This window comes from Artemia sp. Qi Xiang Cuo, chromosome 4, assembly GCF_049724085.1.
Source record: "Artemia sp. Qi Xiang Cuo chromosome 4, ASM4972408v1, whole genome shotgun sequence".
In the NCBI taxonomy this organism is placed as follows: domain Eukaryota; kingdom Metazoa; phylum Arthropoda; class Branchiopoda; order Anostraca; family Artemiidae; genus Artemia; species Artemia sp. Qi Xiang Cuo.
Window position 1 is genome coordinate 26,371,591 of NC_142797.1, and position 18,800 is coordinate 26,390,390.

The 18,800-nt window shown below is 35.7% G+C and overlaps 1 protein-coding gene across 3 annotated transcripts in view; it reads right to left on the bottom strand.

Annotated features, from left to right (window-relative positions):
- Window positions 1–18,800, bottom strand: part of mura (ring finger protein murashka) — a 176,278-nt gene that overhangs the window by 97,435 nt on the left and 60,043 nt on the right. For all 3 annotated transcript variants that reach the window (XM_089088200.1, XM_089088199.1, XM_089088198.1), the window contains exon 3: window positions 2,219–2,337. In XM_089088200.1, the coding sequence (XP_088944326.1) occupies window positions 2,219–2,337 (119 nt within the window). The remainder of the gene's footprint in view (window positions 1–2,218; window positions 2,338–18,800) is intronic.

The following is an 18,800-nucleotide window of genomic DNA, read 5'->3' on the forward strand; positions in this document are numbered from 1 at the left end:
GTAAATGATTAAATATTCGAGTTTAAAAGTGACGATGACTTTTTCCTGGGTGGGTCTAAAATTTGCAAAAAGGGCGTTTTTAGGTAAACATTTTCTGAATTTTGCTGAGGGGGTGTTTCGGGTAGAACCTTCGAAAGAGATTTTACCAGCCGTCAAATTTCCGATATCCCTTCACCTCAAGGTTAGGGCCTTTGCATATCTATAGTGTTATTTGCTGTATTATCGAGCCTAAAGCTAACACAAAGCTAACGCTTTCCAAAAGCTAACACTCAAGTATTTGTCCAATAAGAGAGTCATACTAACTCCCGTTGTTTACCGGTGCCATTTAACCAAACAATTGGAAAGCTATAGGTTTCACTGTTCGCCTGCGAGTCCAGTGGACTTACTTGGTCATGTGTCAATCCTATGACACGGTATTCCACCTTTAGACTACAAGCAGCCAAGCCTTATTAGGCTTAGATTTCACTTGTTCGCTGCCTCCGAGTCCAAGCAAATCCAGTCCCAGATTTTGCATGTAAGACAAGTGGGTATTGTCCATCATGCGTCAACCCAAAATCAATCGAATCTTTCATCCATTAATTCTATGACTATTTACCTTAGTTCTGCCCTAGGAATGACATATGGATGGATAATAGATAGACTTATCTATCAACAAATGAAATGACATAATTTTTATACAAACCGACAAAGGGCTTATCCCAGATTTGCCTCTCATTCACTCAGTCGCACTATCTGTCTTGGCTTTTTCTACAATTAGCCATGGCTTGATACATACCCGCAATTAGTTGATGTTAATATGATATGACTTTTTTGACGATTTAGACATACACAGGAAACATAGGGGGGGGGGGCAATAAAGATATAACAAAAGGTACTTTCAAATCCAAAGGACGGAGTATTTTATTTTTTCGATTTTTTAATAAAAATACTAAAAAAGGTATTTTCAAAATCTAGAGGTACACGTTCCCCCCAATTGGCGCCCCATTAAAATTTTGATACGCCTCCCCTCAAGTTCCATACCTGTACAGTTGTATTGTTATTGCGTCTGAGCACGGCATAGTTAAAAACTATAGCTTAACGGAAGTTGGCTATAGTATATGTACAATGCCCAGAGTCTAGGAGATAATTTCCCCTAAGATAACTTCACCACAAAATTTGACTAATTACGAGACACCAAATATTAGTTGCTTTTGAATAATTATACTAACATTAAAAGAGCTTTTGGCTACAGGAAATTTAGCTTGATTATGAGATGCAGGAAATCGTCTATAGTTCACTTCCTGGGAAAAAGTCAGAGACACGAATGAAGCCAATTTACAAAGACTCGTCCGTTGTCCGCATAAACATAAAAACCACAAAATGTGGGCAAAAGTCACTTCTATATGATTTTGTAATATCTAATCACGCTTTTTGATTTTTCAACAAATCATATCTCTAAAAAATATTTGTTTTAACTTAAAAATAACTTTGTACTTGAAGGGAGTTCCTAGATTACTTTTACTCTAAAGGCCTACTAATTTTTTTTTTTCTTGTTTTTATAGTCAAGCTTAAAAATACTGAAATCTCTAGAAAAATTTCAGGATATCACCTCAGGACTCAGGGAAGGTGGGGATACATTCCCAGGGAGAGGGAGGATATCTTCATATATTTTTCGTGTAATTCAACTGTTGGTGCTTGTACGGTACAATAGTTTGTATAACCCTGAGCGGTTAAAAAGACATGGCCCAAGCTCAAACATTCAACCTGAATAATTCTGTAAATATCAATATTGAGAAGGGAATTGTACCGGCATTGGTTGACATTCACTTAAATAGCTCGCTCTCTTGTCCTCATGTCAATCAATCAATCGGCGGAATACATGTCAAAAGAGAACAAGGTACTTCAAAAATGGTGTAGCAATTGTTACTTCTTTCCTGCAGTTGCATTGCCCCACAAAAACTTTGGACTCTTAGAATACCCCCTCCCCGCCCCACAAAAGCTCATATAGTATCTCGGACTTTTAAGTCCTGTTGTTATACAAACGGTACTATTAAAACTAAAGATTGTGGCCGATTCTTTGAAATGATGTATACAAATGATTATTTCCTTTATGTAGCTCCATCTCCCGAAAAAAAGGGTCGACTCTTAGTCACTTGCCCCAGAAAAACTGAAATAACATCTCTGATTTTTTTTAACGCTGTTTCATAAACGCTTAAGGACAAAGATTGTTACTGGTTACCTTTCGACTAGTTCGTTCTTCAGAACTGTGAGAAAAAGCGCTTGATCGTCGGAAAGTGGGAGACGTCGTGGTATGAGTCGGCCTTTGAGTCCCAGGGCTGAGACGAGAAGTACTCAAACCTAAATATAGGAAAAGCAAAATTAGCTTGTGTTTATAATGAAATAAATTATATAATGCTAACCTCTAACTAGTTTTCTGACTAGTTTTCTTAGTTTCTGAATAGTGCTCATAGAAAAATAGTAGGTAATATTCATAAAAAAATAGGAAACCTAGTAAGACTCAGGGTAGGTCCGAATTACTCCACCAGGACACGACAAATTGCACAAAAATTTAGATCACTGATTTCTAAAAGCCTCAACTAGATTGTTATTGGAGGCATAGAAACATCAACATCTCTTTTCTAATTAGGTGATCGTTATACCAAAAAATGTTATCCGAATCCATATATATATATATATATATATATATATATATATATATATATATATATATATATATATATATATATATATATATATATATATATATCATTTTCAAAATGGGCTATGAAGTACAAAATAATGTTTCACTGGAGAATCTAATAGTATAAGTGAAAACAAGGAGCGCTAAGTTAGAAATGGAAGAAGGCCGTGAGTTGAGGAAACGAGTTATAAAGATCAAGTTATGTAAAGCCCAATATATTTTGCGCCCCACGTTTTCACTTATGTTCTTAGATTCTGGGAAAAAAATTCTACTTTTTAGTCCATTTTGAAAATGATTTAATTTTATTTTTTGTTTTATTATTATTAAATCCGACTTTTTAGTGTTCTGTAAGACTAAAAAGTCTTCAGTCTTCTCTAAGACAAAATTGTGTAACCGATTGTTATCTAAATTGATCGAAGAGCGTGGTTTCTCATTGAATTTACAATATTTAAGCTGTTGTTTTTGGGGTTTAGGGGGGGGAGGTACCTAGGTTAAATTAGGTTACGTATTCAATTTACGCTATACTTTACCCCCTCCCACCCCCCTAATGTGCAAATATATATCCCAAAATTGTTTATAAAATATTATATATGCATCCTATATTATATTTTTTTATTAGCATTAACCAAACTTGAATTCTTTAGTGTTTACCATTAAGCGAAACAGTACCCAAAATTGTGTTACCGAAGATTCGAGAGCCTAAGTTATCACGGCCACGGCAAGTGGTCTTACTGCTGCGCCATCAATTTTAGTATAATAGTGTTTGTTCTACAGTGTTCTACAGTGGAATACAGATGTACTCCACTGTCAACAGAAGTGCATATACTCATAAAATTTGGAAGTAATTGAACATTCAGAGGTGGTCGAAAAATGGTCCACAAATTTAAAAAAATTATGTTAGAACGAAGTCGGTGGGTTGAGGAAAACAAGTTTAAAAAGACAGAAGTAAAAAACAAGGTCCATAAAAAGTTATGATTGGAACATTGTCAATATTGGGCAATGAGTTTGCAGGGAAATTGGCATATTTGCTATATTTTGGGTTTCACATTCCTACGTTTAAGGACATAAAATAGGAAGATGAGTTCACCGAAAAAGGGTCGAAGCCGGTACGCAGCCAGAAGTCTGGAGAAGGGGCACTTATTCACCAAAACAAAAGCATATTATTTACAAGAAAATTATGGCAAAAGTCGAGAACAATAATGAGAATCATGATACAGAATTGCGTATGAGGCCGATTTCAAGGGTCCAACCCCAAGAAATTTTTTGAACAATTCATCAAAAAGGAGAATATTTAATACTTTTAGCTCTGAAAACATACATAGAATTTTTATGGAAAACGCAGGAAATTAGGCCTGATTTTTTAAGTGAATTGTTGTTTCACTGCGGAATGATAACCAAATAATTCACAAAAATTGACAAGCGAAGCTGTATTTACAAGGCTGTGACATATATACAATGGACAATCGCTTTTTTCTTTAGCAGTCCAACCCGTAGGCCTATCGCGGAGTAATGAACCATATAGGTCTAAATTGTACTTAATTTTCATTGATTCCCATTGTAAATCAATAAAATCGTCTAGACTTTTTTTTTTATTATCCATAAAAAGCTCTTCTTGTAAAAGAACAATCCTAATAGGGGTTTGCTACTTCGTTGAAGAAGACCAGGTACCTCGAGTCAAATCCAAGAAATGTTGAAAACAAAATAATATTATCTAAATTAAATTGCAACATTAAGAGTTTGGACCCTTCCCCGAATTATTCCTCAAGAATCCCGGCAACAACCTCCTACTTCGAACTCTAAAAATAGTAACTTGAATTTTAAGCAATCCTTTTGGATTTTCAGTTATTTAAACCATGAATTTATCATATCTTCATGTTTAATTTCTGGCTCTTTTTTTGCCACTGGGGATACTTCAATCGACATCTGCATATATCGTGGCAATAGGCGATTATAGTTTAAAAAGTTTAGAGGCTCGAAAATAAGAAATTTTTATTTATTTGTATCAGTCTATTTATTATGTTTCAACGGCTCAATTCTGTATATGGCTTTACCAGCTTTGAAACACGCGTATTTTTAGTTGCAATTTGTATTCAACCATTATCCTACTAAGATATTTTTTAGGTCTTAATAGAAAAAACGGTAATTAAAATCGATTGGGAAGATTCGAAGCAATTCTTTCTGGTAAATTTATAATTCTTAGTACCGTCGTCCTTTTTATTGCTTCGACCTTGGATAGCCAATCCCAGACTAATTTGTACACATGTGAAATGGGATAGGGTGCTTAAAAATTCGCCAATAGGCAAACAATGTCTTACCCCAGCTCAAAATCCAAAATATTTACTAAGCTAAAATACAAAACAATACCTAATAACTCTGAATATTTTTTTTTTTTTTTTTTTTTTTAGAACACAAGAACCGAGGGTCTGGGCCACTAAAATATCACAATTTCTACCTTTTTAAAATCATCTGTTGATTTATTTTTCTTTACAAATTTCTTGAGAAACATTTTCTACGCTTAGGATGGCTGTGCATCTGCAAATCCTTCCCGTGATAGACATAATTTGTAGAAAGGATTAATAAGAAGGATGTAGGAATAGAACCTGACCACTAACCTCTCTTCGGTACTTGGGCACTATATGGACCTTTAAAAGGAAACCAGTCACGAAAAACCCGTCTTTGACGGGTTAGCCGCTATAGAGCAATACAATGATAGCGTGGTTTTCATTGCGTATACAATATTTAAACGATTGTTTTTTGGGGTTTAAGGAGGTAAAAGGTACCTAGGTTAGGTTACGTACTTAAAATATGCTATGCTTTACTCCCACCCCCCCCGTAATGTGCAAATATATAGCCCAAATTTGTTTATAAACTATTATATATTCATCCTATTTTATTTTACTTCATAAGCATTAACCAAACTTGACTTTTTAGAAAGGCCCATATAATGCCCAAGTACCCTCTCTTCTTCTTAGAATAGCCAAAATTTCAAAGTGAAGAGAAGAAAATTACATTTTGAAACATCTTGTTTCCCTGTCTTCAGCCAGGTGCATCGCTACCCTCACGAAACGTTTAGTACTGCTCTTTCATATGCAAGTGACTTCCCCATAAATTTCTGCACACACAAGAGGGTAGCTTTTGGGTAATTTATTGTCTCGAACGTGGGAACAAAGTTACATTTCCGAAGCAGGTTTGAATTTGAGGGTGTTTTTGCACTGAAATTTAGTATTTGGATTCTTTTCAATAAGGCAAAGGTCTTATGACCGTTTTAAGAATTAATTGCTGGGTCAAGAATATCTTTCACATTTCTTCTCCTTTATTAGATAATGAATAATTCAATTTTTCTTAGATAGGGTTGAAATTTAGTATTCTAATTTTACTGAAATTTAGTTTTTTTTGTTCTTTTCAGTAAGGCCAAGGTATTAAGCCTGTTTTAAGAATTAATTCCTGGGACAAGGATATCTTTCACTTTTCTTTTCCTTTATTAGATAATGAATAATTCAATTCCTTTTTGAACAGGGTTGACATTAAGTATTTTCTAAATTTAAGCATTTTAAATTTACTAAAATTTAGTATTTGGATTCTTTTCAATAAGGCAAAGGTCTTGGGACTATTTTAAGGATTAATTGCTGGGGTAAGAATATCTTTCATTTTTCTGTTGGTTTATTAGAAAATGGAAAATTCAATTCTTCTTGGGACAGGGTTAAATTATCAATCTGATTTACTAAAATGAGGACCCAAGATAGCAAATATAACCGTGATTTTGTTTGCATTTTTTTCAAATTGTCAAAAACTATCAAATAAAAGGATTTTAGCATAACAAGCAAAAATGCAAAGTGGTTCTTTTGTTGTGTAAGATCCAGTATAGCCATATTTGCAAAAATGGAGAAGGGTAAGGAGGGTCCAATAGATTGAGTTGATGAATCCCCTTCACTAAAGGAAAAAATTAGAAAAGTAAGACTTCAGAAAAGTTTTTTTTTCTTTTTATGCTTCGAACCTTCAGGAAAAAAAATATTGTGACCCCCCCCCCCCCCCATAATTTGCTTTTTTACTCACTGAAGTAGAACGTAGTTCTATCAATGTAAAAAAGCGAAAGACATAGGGAGGGCCATTGTATTAAATTGAATCTACCAATTAAGCTCACGCGGGGTGGCTCCAGGCGGGGGAAAATCGTCAACTATTTTTGACAAAAAGTTTTTGGAGAAGGACAAATATCGGGCACAGAAGTGGAGTACTCTTGTCCATTTTGTATATCAAGTGACAAAGGTATATGCATATTTTGTTTAGGCGTCCACAACATTCAAATCTTAAGGGAGGGGGTCTAAAACAGTAATGGAGATCTACTTCTATCTGTGTTAAGTTTAACATCACCAAATAATACGGTCGTTCGTTGTAATTTTATTGTTCAAGTAAACCAATTAACCCCCTTTCATGATGCCCCTTAACTTGTTAAATTTGGCAATCTTTTGTTATATATTTGAATATATGTGTTTGTCAGTGTTGATTTGTTTAACAGTAGGTTTTCTGTTATGGCACCGGAAATGTAAATGGTTTAATAACTTCTCAATACAATTACTATGATTTTTTATATATGTATATGGATGCTTTTCAGCATTTTGTATCAATTGAAGATGTCTGAGAAAACGCTGGATGTCTCCATTTCGATGCGTTGTCAATGAAAACACTATGGGGGCATTCCCGGTTTGGCAAGAAGTTACTAAAAACTAACTTTTTCGTTTCAACTTACGTTTTTGTCAGAAAAATAACTTTGAATTTACTTTTGTAGTAATTTTTACTAAAGACGTTTAAAGGGCATGATTAGTGAAGTAACTCTACATCATTATCAGCAACGGTATTACTATAAGATTGAAACATATTGGAAATATTATCAGAGTGAAAGAGAGATGGATACAGCCGAAACTTTTGAAGATTATGCCCATTAAATACTCTACAACTGCTCGTACCGGATGTCAACTTTCAGTAACTTCTCTACATAACGTAAATTTACTACGACTTACAACCACAGTAGACAGAATACACAGAATATACTAATTATACAAACTGTGCTTACAACTTGCAACGTGACACCAATGGAAATTGTAAATTAATTCCTATTACTTCAAATTTAAAGCGAATTAACTGCGAACCTGGAACGGTTTATTAATTAATGCCCTAATTATTATTAGAATAAAACTAATTTTAATGAGCGACGAGTAAAACATGAAATTCTGAGTGCTGATGCCTTAATACTCATTAAGATAGACTTGTCTCCTTTGTCTCCATTTTTTCCAATTTGATGATTACTGTGCAGAAGTCAATATGCTAGCGATGTTAGTCAACTGTATTCACAAAAAATGTATTTCGGTCCTGCTGCTAATTCACACATAAAGATTTTATTATTATTAACTTCGTGTCGAACCTAGAACGCATCCTTAAAATGCATCATGTCATCACTTTCCATGATACCTATTGACTTCAAACTGCATGTACGCAAAATACTGTTCTTGTAGTGAATGTGCTCAGGTTTTGGATGACCACATGTATGAAATTAGAATAGTTAAATCTCGCAAAGATGTGACTCAACTGGTTATTTCCTAATTCAGCAAACTTGCTAGATTTGGTTATCTTCAAATCTGGGTTATATCGAAGGTCACTTACAACTACACAATCAACATGAGAAGAAGTTTTTTTTTTTCTACGAGTCCACTGATGACAAATACAAAATAACAATGGAGCCTCTCAGATGCCAAATCGAATTAAGTTTTTTTTTTATTTATATCAGGTATTAATGATTAGCATCGATTTTACTAATTCTTGTATTCAAATTATCCTAAGGAAACCCCCCTGGAAACAGCCTTGACTGTAACAGTCCTTATTTCAGGGAATTTAAATTTCCAACCAGGAAAATTCGGTTAAAATTCTTATAAAATTGAACTTTCGAATTTTCCACCCGATTAAAATATTTCCACGAAATGTTATGAATAAGCCTTTGTTAGTTTCCGCTATTTTTAAGTTTTTACCACTACCATTTCGATACGGCAATGTCGCGAACTTTACAGTCGAATATTTTCTTCTGCAACTTTCTAGGAGGCTATTTAAGGAGGCAGGGTTGCCAATCGAACAGAATTAATGCTAATGAGCCGTGACTGGTTTCCTTGTAAAGGCCCATATAACGCACCAGTACCGAAACTATTTTATACTTCTTCTATGAACTGTGTGCACATTCTCTATTTGCAATCTGTGAATCAGCTAGAGCACAGAGCGATTTCCGCTATAACCTAATACCACAAAGAAATTTCGAAAACCTAGCGCATTAGCGGGATATAAAATATGACTTTTATATAGTTGAAACAAAAAGCGCTTAAGGGTTTCTTTTACAGTAGAAAGATGAAGTATTTCAGGATGAATACGATTTAAAATTTTCTAATTTGGCCGGACTTGTAGATTATTATTTTGTAGACAAATCTGAAAAGGTGTCCAGGTGGTGTTTCACTTGGGTTTATCCATACTATGGGAAGAAATAATTAAATTTCTAGAGTTTATATCATGACTTATTAGCTCGCTGTTAGTTTCAGCTCATAAACCAATAACCTTTTTTGGTGTGAATTTTGTGTTTTCAGTAAACGGCTAGTTTTCAAAATTCTATAAATATAGAGAAATATTAAGAATCAGTTTAGTTCAGCTAGTTTTCCATGCAAATATTGCATAGGATACGAAGCAATATTTTCTGTCCATTTTTGGTTTCAACTTTACTCTTTACTTAGCCTACATCAGAAAAACTTTTTAAAGTCAAGTTTTATTCGTTTTAGTTTCTTTTTTTTAATATACATAATAAACCAGACAAAGATAATTTCGAATACCACGCTGCCTTCCATGACGATAAATAAAAGTTCAAACAGGGATAAATCCTTTTAAAAGACAGTGATAGATTTCACGAAAAATACTAGATATTTCGATCACATATCCAGTGACCGTCATGAGTAGTAATACTAAAGACGTAGCATTACTACTGATGACAGTCACTGCACACATGACCGAAATATGTAGTCATTTTTTGTGAAATTCTTCAGTGCCTATTAAAAGGATTTATCCCTATTTGAACTTATATTTAAACCAGACAAAAGATCTGTTTCTAACTAAGGGGACGATACAAAGAAAGGTCAACAGAATTTGTTGTTAGAAAAGGGCATAAATAACAGGTTTTTCTTGCTACCTCTGTCAAATTTTACCGCGAAAATATGTGCAACTTAAGTCACATAGATAAGAATCTCGAGGGGTCTTTTATCAGCATCTTTGAAGTGACGCAGATGGAAAAATTCAATTATTTATAAAATATTTGATTTTTGTATAACATAAGGTTCACTCTTTTAGTTCAAGAGATCAAGAAGATCAAGAGATCTTCTGCAAAAGCATCACGTAAATTTATATTTCTGTTTTAAATCCACTATTCCTCAAAATCAAGTATTCTAGTTCTTCCAAATGACTAAATTTGCCTAAGGGGAAAAACACGCGTAGTTTATAAAAAGAACGAAAGACGAAAAAAATGGGTACTGGTACATTATGCGGGCACCACGAAGAAGTCAAGTTTGGTTAATGCTAATGAAGTAAAATAAAGTAGGATGAATATATAATAGATTAGAAACAAATTTGGGCTATATATTTACAGATTAGGGGGGGGGGGTAAAGCATAGCATATATTAAATACGTAACTTAACCTAACCTAGGTACCTTTCTCCCTCCTAAAACCCAAAAACCAATCGTTTAAATATTGAGAAACTACGCTTTGCCATTTATCTAGCTAATTATCCGTTGTCTGCTAATGAAATAGCAGTTTGACGGGTTTCGTGACTGGTTTCTTTGATATAGTATATAGCGATGTCCGCATAATGCACCAGTACCAAAAAATGTTGCAGTCTTCGTATGTCAAGCAGCTGTCCCAGATTCCAACAGCGGCTTTTCATACAAAGTTTTTTCTACATTTTAAGATGGTTGCAGAGCCGGACAAACACAAATTCCTGGAATCAGCTAAATCATTAATTCCTGACATTTTCTGAGCGTCATTTACTAGCTCAATTACTTTCCTTAAATTTAAAGATTAAAATATTAAGAATATTTAACGATTTTGTTGACTCTAGACACCTACAAAGGGACTTGTTTTGAGTATTTTTTTTAATCTCTTATTGCATTTCATTCAAGAGCGGGTCCAGGATTTTTGTTCGGGGGGGGGGGCTTTACCCGATTTTTCCCGTGGACTTTGTCTAACATCCTGTTTTCTGGTAAGGTTTTGTCTTTACAGGTACTTTTTAGACTAATTTTCGACTCGGTCAAAAATTTCGGGGGGGGGGGGTTCAAACGGGGTAACCCCCCCCCCGGGATACGGCCTTGATTTCATTTTTATCAGATCTTCTATATTTGTGAAGGAAAGAATTATTATGTTTATATGGAGCATTGAAAAAAAAATGAATTTTATTTTGATTTCTTGGGTATCTCTAAACTAATGACACTAAAAAAACAACACAAATATAAGAAACTTAGGGTTTGTAAAAGTTCATCTAAGTTCGGTGGCATTTGGAGGGGTAAAGGGTGGAGATAGATACTTCAGAAAACAAAAGCGCAGGTTCAGTAGTATTGCCTGAAGCGAGCATAGGAGGATAAATTATTGGAAAAGCCGTAGAAATTGGAGATTTCGGAGGGAGAGAGATTTGGGGAACGATGGATTTTGCGCAGCTTTTAAGTAGTATTCAATCAATTGGCTATCTTAGAATTTTCACTCATTGGTATTCCGACCCTGTTTGGCAAAACTGCTCTTTTGTGGTAGATTTCCCGGTACTTATCGGTTATATAATAAACACTCGAGAATTTCGATCGCGAATGATGCAAATGTGAGCCAAGGAGCTTATCAAGCAATTTCTTCATACCACAGAATTAACTTTGGCTGGGTTGGAAAATAAGTTGTAGCTACATTTTGAATTGAAGTTATCTAGTATTTTGCAGTAGGTTGCATAGGTTGCATCAAGACATGGCTAATTGTAGACAGAGAAAAGCCAAGAGAGATAGTCCAAGAAATTGAGAGGCAAATGTTTAAATGGCGGGGGCACGGGTAAATGGCGGGAGTATGCATGACTCTCTTATTGGACACATACTTGTTTGTTAGTTTTTGGAACGGCAAGTCTGCCTAGAGTCTCAGGCATGTTGACCAAGAATTTAAAATGTATATAAGACCGTTAGATTGCCTGTAATGAGAGGCAAACAAGGCACGCCCGCCTATGGTCTTAAGAAAGTTGACCAAGAATTTAGTATTTAGTTGGTATTTTGGTTAGGTTTGGTTACGTATTTAATAAATGCTATTGTTTACCCCCCCCCCCCCTAATGTGCAATTATACTGCCCAAATTTGTTTCTAAACTATTATATTTTCATCACATTTTGTTTTATTTAATTAGTATAAACCAAACTCCACTTCTCGAGTGTTTATTATATAACGGATAAGTACCATTTTTCTATCTAAAAAAGCCAAGAGCAGCATTTTCCCATTCAAAGCAACAACTTTTTCAGGACAGAAGATCGTTTACGTAGAGCGTACTAGCAGTACTAGTGTACTAGCAGTAGAAAAGAAAAACAATGCTCTCCTTTGCTATATACTTGGAACGGGGTGGAGTAGTAAGCCCTATAACGAAAGTGCGTCCGAAACTGTTAATAAACGAGACAGTAGCATACCATAATTGTCTCATTTTTCTGAAAGATATCCAAATAAAACAAATTAAACCAGACAAGAAGATAGATAAACGGCCAAGGTAGGAAACAAGTTTCTAAGAAATAGATTTCCGACACAAAAACAATTTATCAATTCTATCTCAAGCAAATCATCGTCTTCCTAGCAGCTTCTGGCAACTATTATTTAAAAAAAAATGTCACGTTGAAACTTAAAACCCTCCTGGAAACCATACGTCATAAAAAAAACTTGATGGTTATACACAATCAAAAGATGGTTACTCGACCCCGTTCCCCATAAAAACACCTTCAACAGACATTTTATTTGTATTTGATTCAGGCCCCAGTTACCTTCTGTACCCATAGGTTAAAAAATAAAGAGGCAAAAGTGAAGGCAGATCTTAGAACGGTGCTAAAGTCCCATTCCCATTTGAACTACTTCATCAACTACAAAAAACAGGAAAGCACAATGGGAAAAGATCACGAAAGTACATATAACCAAACAGCTTACCAAATTGCCAGATAGTAAGACGATCGATATTGAAACAGAAAAATAGGTAATACGATCGATTCTTAGCAAGAAGAAAGAGAAACTTCCCATTTCTCCCCTTTCTGATTCCTATCTCTTCTTAAGCTCAGGGAGGGATTTTACAGGGAATTCTACTCTCCCAAAGCGATAACAACGAGATAGTTGTCCCTCTATCTTCTTACAGTCCCTGTTGCATTTCAAGAGACTGACAGGCACACCAAGGGGGTACGCACTATGTCTTCTCGAAAAACCAGATGAATGAGAATATGGAATCGAGGAGTGTACGTACAATTGAATAAAGGTTTTGAAGACAGACGTGGGGGGGGGACTCATCCAAGTACACCAAGAATAAAATTTAAGTAAATTTTGTACCATCCGCTTATTCTAAGTTAGAATACACTCTTGATAGCAGTCGTTTTGAAACAAACCATTGATAACTGACTGAGATGTACACATGGCCAACCCTTGGAGGAGGAGGATGGAGTTAAGGGGGTGGGGGTGGGGGTGTGAGGGTAGAGGAGGGAGGAGGAGGAGTTATTGCAGTCGATCAAACAGATAAATTACCTAGTTCTCTCTTTTAACCCGGGATTTATTTTCGAGGAGAGGCTCAATAGTAAGTGGTTGGGGGAGGGTTAGCTTCAGAAAATGTTCCCTGTGGAGGGCAGTAGAAAAAAAGGAAAAAAAAAAATCATTTTAGGCCCCAAGTCTCCAATACGATGGTGGCCCTTTGGGCAAATTTCGGGGATAATACCCCAGCATACAGATATGTTCATAGCCAACTACTTCGAAACGAAATAAACCGAAACTGGTTCATAATTTGCAGTATTTTTATTCCATCTTATTTTGGTGGCTCACAATGACATCTTTACTAAGTCTTTTTTTTAACGTATACCTCAGCCAAAAGCAACACTGTCACGGCTGCATAGAAAATTCCAGGGCCCTTTTACAACACCCACTTACGTAGGGTATCATTTCAGGGAACGGAGAAATAATTAAAAAGAAAAAAAAAACATTAAAAACACACAAATAAAGAAAAAAGGAAAATTATATGGTAGAAAAAACGGTGTTTATGAAAAATCTGAATCAATACTATTTCAGGAAACTAATTATTACTTGGAGTCCCAGACAAAATTTAATAGTGTTTAAGAATCAGAAAAGAATCCCCAAATATTTCGGAAATGACTGTGAAACCTATCGACGAATGGCGTCAGGTCGAAAGAAAACAATTTCAGTCCGAGGAATTGCCCACTTTCTACCACCTGGTGTATATTTTTGAGAGACACGTGTGCCACTTATTTCCTGCACAAGTGGCTCAGTCCACCATGCTTGGCACTCTTCAGGCACAATTGACACGCCCCACGTGGTGTAGGTGATTTCTGAAGTCGGCGATTATCGGAATTGCCCGTTGAAATAATACGGAAGGTATTGTAAAAATCAAATTTCATGGATAGCTGGGCCCTAAAAACAAGCATTTTTAACCTGTAGCACCTTTGCCTAGCTTGCCTGGCAGATCAAAAGAAAACAATTTCAGTCGGAATTTCCCAACCAATACTAATTCGGAATAAGCAAAACAGGAATCATCAAATATTCCGAAAAATAGCCCGGTTCCTGCCAAAAATGGCGTCAGATAAAGAAAAGAACCATTACGGGTCACCATTTCCGAGAATTCTAAACCTGCGATTTTAAGACTCCATTTCAAAAATCATAGAAAATTGTATTTCAGCATGGCAGCACTGATGTCTCCTTTTTCTTCCTCCAATGCTAGCGGAAAACTGGATGACCATAGATGATGACTGGGAGCAATACCATCTCCAAGATTTGTGGGCTGGATATTCCCTTTTGAAAGAGGCTTTAACAAGGAGATTGTTTTATATAAATATGAACCAATGAGACAGGAGAATTGGAAAAAAAAAATAGTTTTCAGCAGCTATTCAAACAGTAATTAAGTAAGACATAAAAGGACCACTCTGATCTGCTCAATCATTTTTGTGCCAAACCGACCACGGGGAACGCTTCTTTGGGTTGCCCGTTTCAGTGTAGGCGGAGCTAATTACATTGAAGGGAATTGGGTACTTACGTATTAGCCAGAAAACACGCGAGAAATTGTACAGCGAACATGATACTAGAAACTAGTCAGGCAGCTTTTTTATCAAGAGAATACATTCGGCGAACTAGGCAAACAGGGGTTTCTCACACCGTGAACAATACTTAAACTTTGTTTTTTTTTTGGTTGTGGGGCAAAAAAAGGTACCTAGGTTAAGTTATGCATTTAAAATATGCTATACTTTACCCCCACAGCCCCCCCCCCTAATGTGCAAATATATAGCCCAAATTTGTTTCTTAACTATTATATTTTCATCCTATTTTATTTTATTTCATTAGCATTAACCCAACTTTACTTCTTAGAAGTACACTTTGAAGCATTTTAGGACTTGAAGCATTTCTCTAGAAGTACACAAACATTCGTAGGAAAATATAGATTCCTTATGTTAAAGTTGATGTTGACAAAAACGAAACGCCCTTCCATCCCAAAATAGTAGTAAGTAAGTATGACGGCACTAGACCCTTAAGGTCCAAACTGGCGGTGCTGATCTCCGTTTCGTGGCCCTCAGCCAGGAAGTGCAATGGAGGGGGGGACTGGGGGCTAGCCATCCTTTGTTTTCGCACACCCTTCCTGTTTACCTTTCCCAGATTTCTCCACGTTACCATTTAGAGCTGGGTCGACTACTGCTAAGTTTACAGAGTCACCCCACTGACCCGCGTCCCAAACCCAACTAACTGGCCTCGCCAGGGACCGAACCCGTGCCCCTTGGGACAGAGAACTCTCAACCCAGCGCACGTCCACTTAGCCAGGACGGCTAACCATCCCAAAGACAAGAACAAAATTTCCGAAATGGGATTTTTCATCGACTTAATTTCTTCCAATTTCAAACGCACTTCAGCCTAAATACTTGAATTTATATCTTGAAAATCCCGAATCAGAAAGGGCTTTTTTTAATGTCCTAGTGCAATTAATACTGACGGTATTACGAATTTTAGAAAAATCGTGTTTTTTTCACAGTCTTAGAGTACTTAAAAGTAATCTTGTAATAAACATCAGTACATCCCCTCCCAAACTCTGCTGAAGAGGCCTTGCTGAAAAAAAAAAAAAACTGAGAACAATAGAGGCATGGTACGTATGTTTAATAGATCACAACTAAGCAATGAAGCGAGAGATTCAAAATGAAGACCGGAAATTATACCCAAATGTTTTCAATGAATCACCCATTGAAAAAGAATACCCATTGAGACTAAAACGAATATTCATTATGTAGACTCGCTTTCCAAGGGTGAGGAGCAGTCAGAATGCCATAATTATTTCTTTTCTAGTCCCCATTGAAAAAAAATACTTTGGCTCAGCCATATAATTCACGAGTCTGTAATTAATTGTAAAAAAAAGTAGTTGGTACTTATGCATTATAAATAACCCACCGCTATACACGAAAGAAGTCAAGTTTGGTTAATGCTAATGAAATAAAATAAAATAGGATAAATATATAATAGTTTAGAAAAAATTTGGGCTATATATTTGCGCATTAGGGGGGGGGGGGGAACATAGCATATATTAAACACGTAACATAACCTAACGTAGGTACGCCCCCCCCCCTAAACCCCAAAAAAACAGTTTAAATATTGTAAACGCAACGAGAAATCACACTTTGCAATCAATTTATCTAGCAAATACCTGTTTGACGGGTTTCCATGTCTGATTTCCTTTTACAGTCTATAGCGCTGTGTTATACATAATGCATAAGTACCAAATATTTTATTTAAATATTATGTTTAGCTAATCACAAAAGGTACTAGATAAGCAGTTTTCTTTCAAATGAGCGCTTAAACAGCTCTATGATGTTTCGATGCCCAGCTAGTAGTAAAGAAAAAAAGGAGAAAAGGGCATCAGTGCTACAACTGCTACCCCTGCAAAAAAGTGATTTTCCTTATTATTGAAGCCAGGAGACTGTAAGTTTCCTATAGAGGGTTTTCAGCCATGGCCATTCCAACTGTTTACTTTTTGTTTCGATCTGACGCCATTTTTCATGGGTGTCACTGTGTCAGGCCATTTTTTGAAATTCTTAAAATTTGTTTTCGAAATAATATTTTACTACTAAGACTAATCGAAGTAATAAGTAAGATTCCTGAATCAGCTACAAAAGGCAATTTTTTAAAATTTTTTGTAAATTTCGGTTACTATGGGCCGTAGACCCGTAGTTCATTCTTTTATAGGTTGTAGCTACCGCTGCAACCATAATGGTGAGCATAATCTTTATGATTAGATGACATTCACCGGCAAAACTCAAATAGCAAGAGCATACAATATAATCATTTTATTTATAACCAAATAAAATACAAGTAAAGGAGGAGTAAGTAAATATAAAGAAAATAAAATAGAACCAAAATGAAAACAATACAATCAACTAGCTGTAAAACAAAAGACCGCGAAACGGCTCAAAGCTTAAAACAGCAGATTTGTGTATCAAGGCCCACTTTGTTGCTGCATCTTCTACTACTACTACTAACAGCTCACTCTACCACCAAGCCGCCTGAGGCCAACACAGCTACGTACGCTCATCCTCAATCCCGATCTATTTAATGCCTCATCCCAGGAAGCTTCTATTTCTCTTAAATCTTTCCTTACGACATCCTCCCACCCCATTCGGGTGGGAAATTACTCAATTTCAAATTATTAAATATTTAAATCTCAAAATTATTAAAATCTGTACAACTTTTCTATTCTTGCGCATACCATGGAGGCAAATACAGTAAAAATCAAAAATACCGAAAAATAGATTTCAAAATTAATTTTCAAAATGAATTTTCAAAATAATCTCGATAATCACTTCCGAAATATCGGACACGAACTTGATAATATTTATTTATTTAATGTAAATTTTAACTTACAAAACATACATTAAAATCCGAGTAACCTACAAGAAGTTATCGACATATAATTAGCCGGTATATAATGAGAAATGAAGTGCAAAATATGGTTCGTTACTCATTTTCTTGATCCTTGTTCATTACTCTTACTTCCCCACCCTTTGTACGTACGGAAGGTAAATTTGATACTCAAATTGAATCAAATTGAAACTAAATATTTACTGGTTCCTCATTAGCCCTCCAATGTTTTATTTTATCTTCTTTTTTTTGTTCAGGAGTGGTTATCCCAAGTTCCCCATAATTAGTGCACCTTTGCTGGGGCGAAGTTTCTAAATCATTAATGCGAAGTTTCTTAATTATAGCAGACGATCTTATAGCAGTATTCAACGAAACCAACCAAGAAGTTCAATCATAATAAGATATCCGTTAGCGACATATTTTCAGATTCGCTTGACTTAAAGCACACTAATACCAGATCCTGTCAGAGGAGAGACGTAGAAAGAAAAAAACGCAGCGCATACCCTTTCATGAGGATAAAAGAAAATTGTTCTGTTCCAGGATCCCTCCCCTCCCCCAAACACGACAATCGAAAGGCTTTGCTACTAGTGATAAATACATTCTTCGCTGTTCCAATATTCTACAATTACTAGTTTGACACGATCACTACCTGCAACAAGGAAACAGTAGACTTATTAGCGGTACTCATGGGCATACAGAAGGAGGGCAGAGGAGGGCAGCTACCCCCCTAAACTTTCAATTTACACTAGATATGGTTGAAAAAGCAGTTGAAAAAAGGTAGATGGTTAAAAAAGCAGTTGATAAAAGGTCGTGGTTGAAAACCCGGAAATAAACAGCTGGAATGACAGAATAGAAGTCAAACAAGAAGCAATTATCCATAATGTCTTGGAAAGAATTAGCTCTAATCCAAGAAGATTGATCAATGCTGAAGCTTATTGAGGATTTTTGGT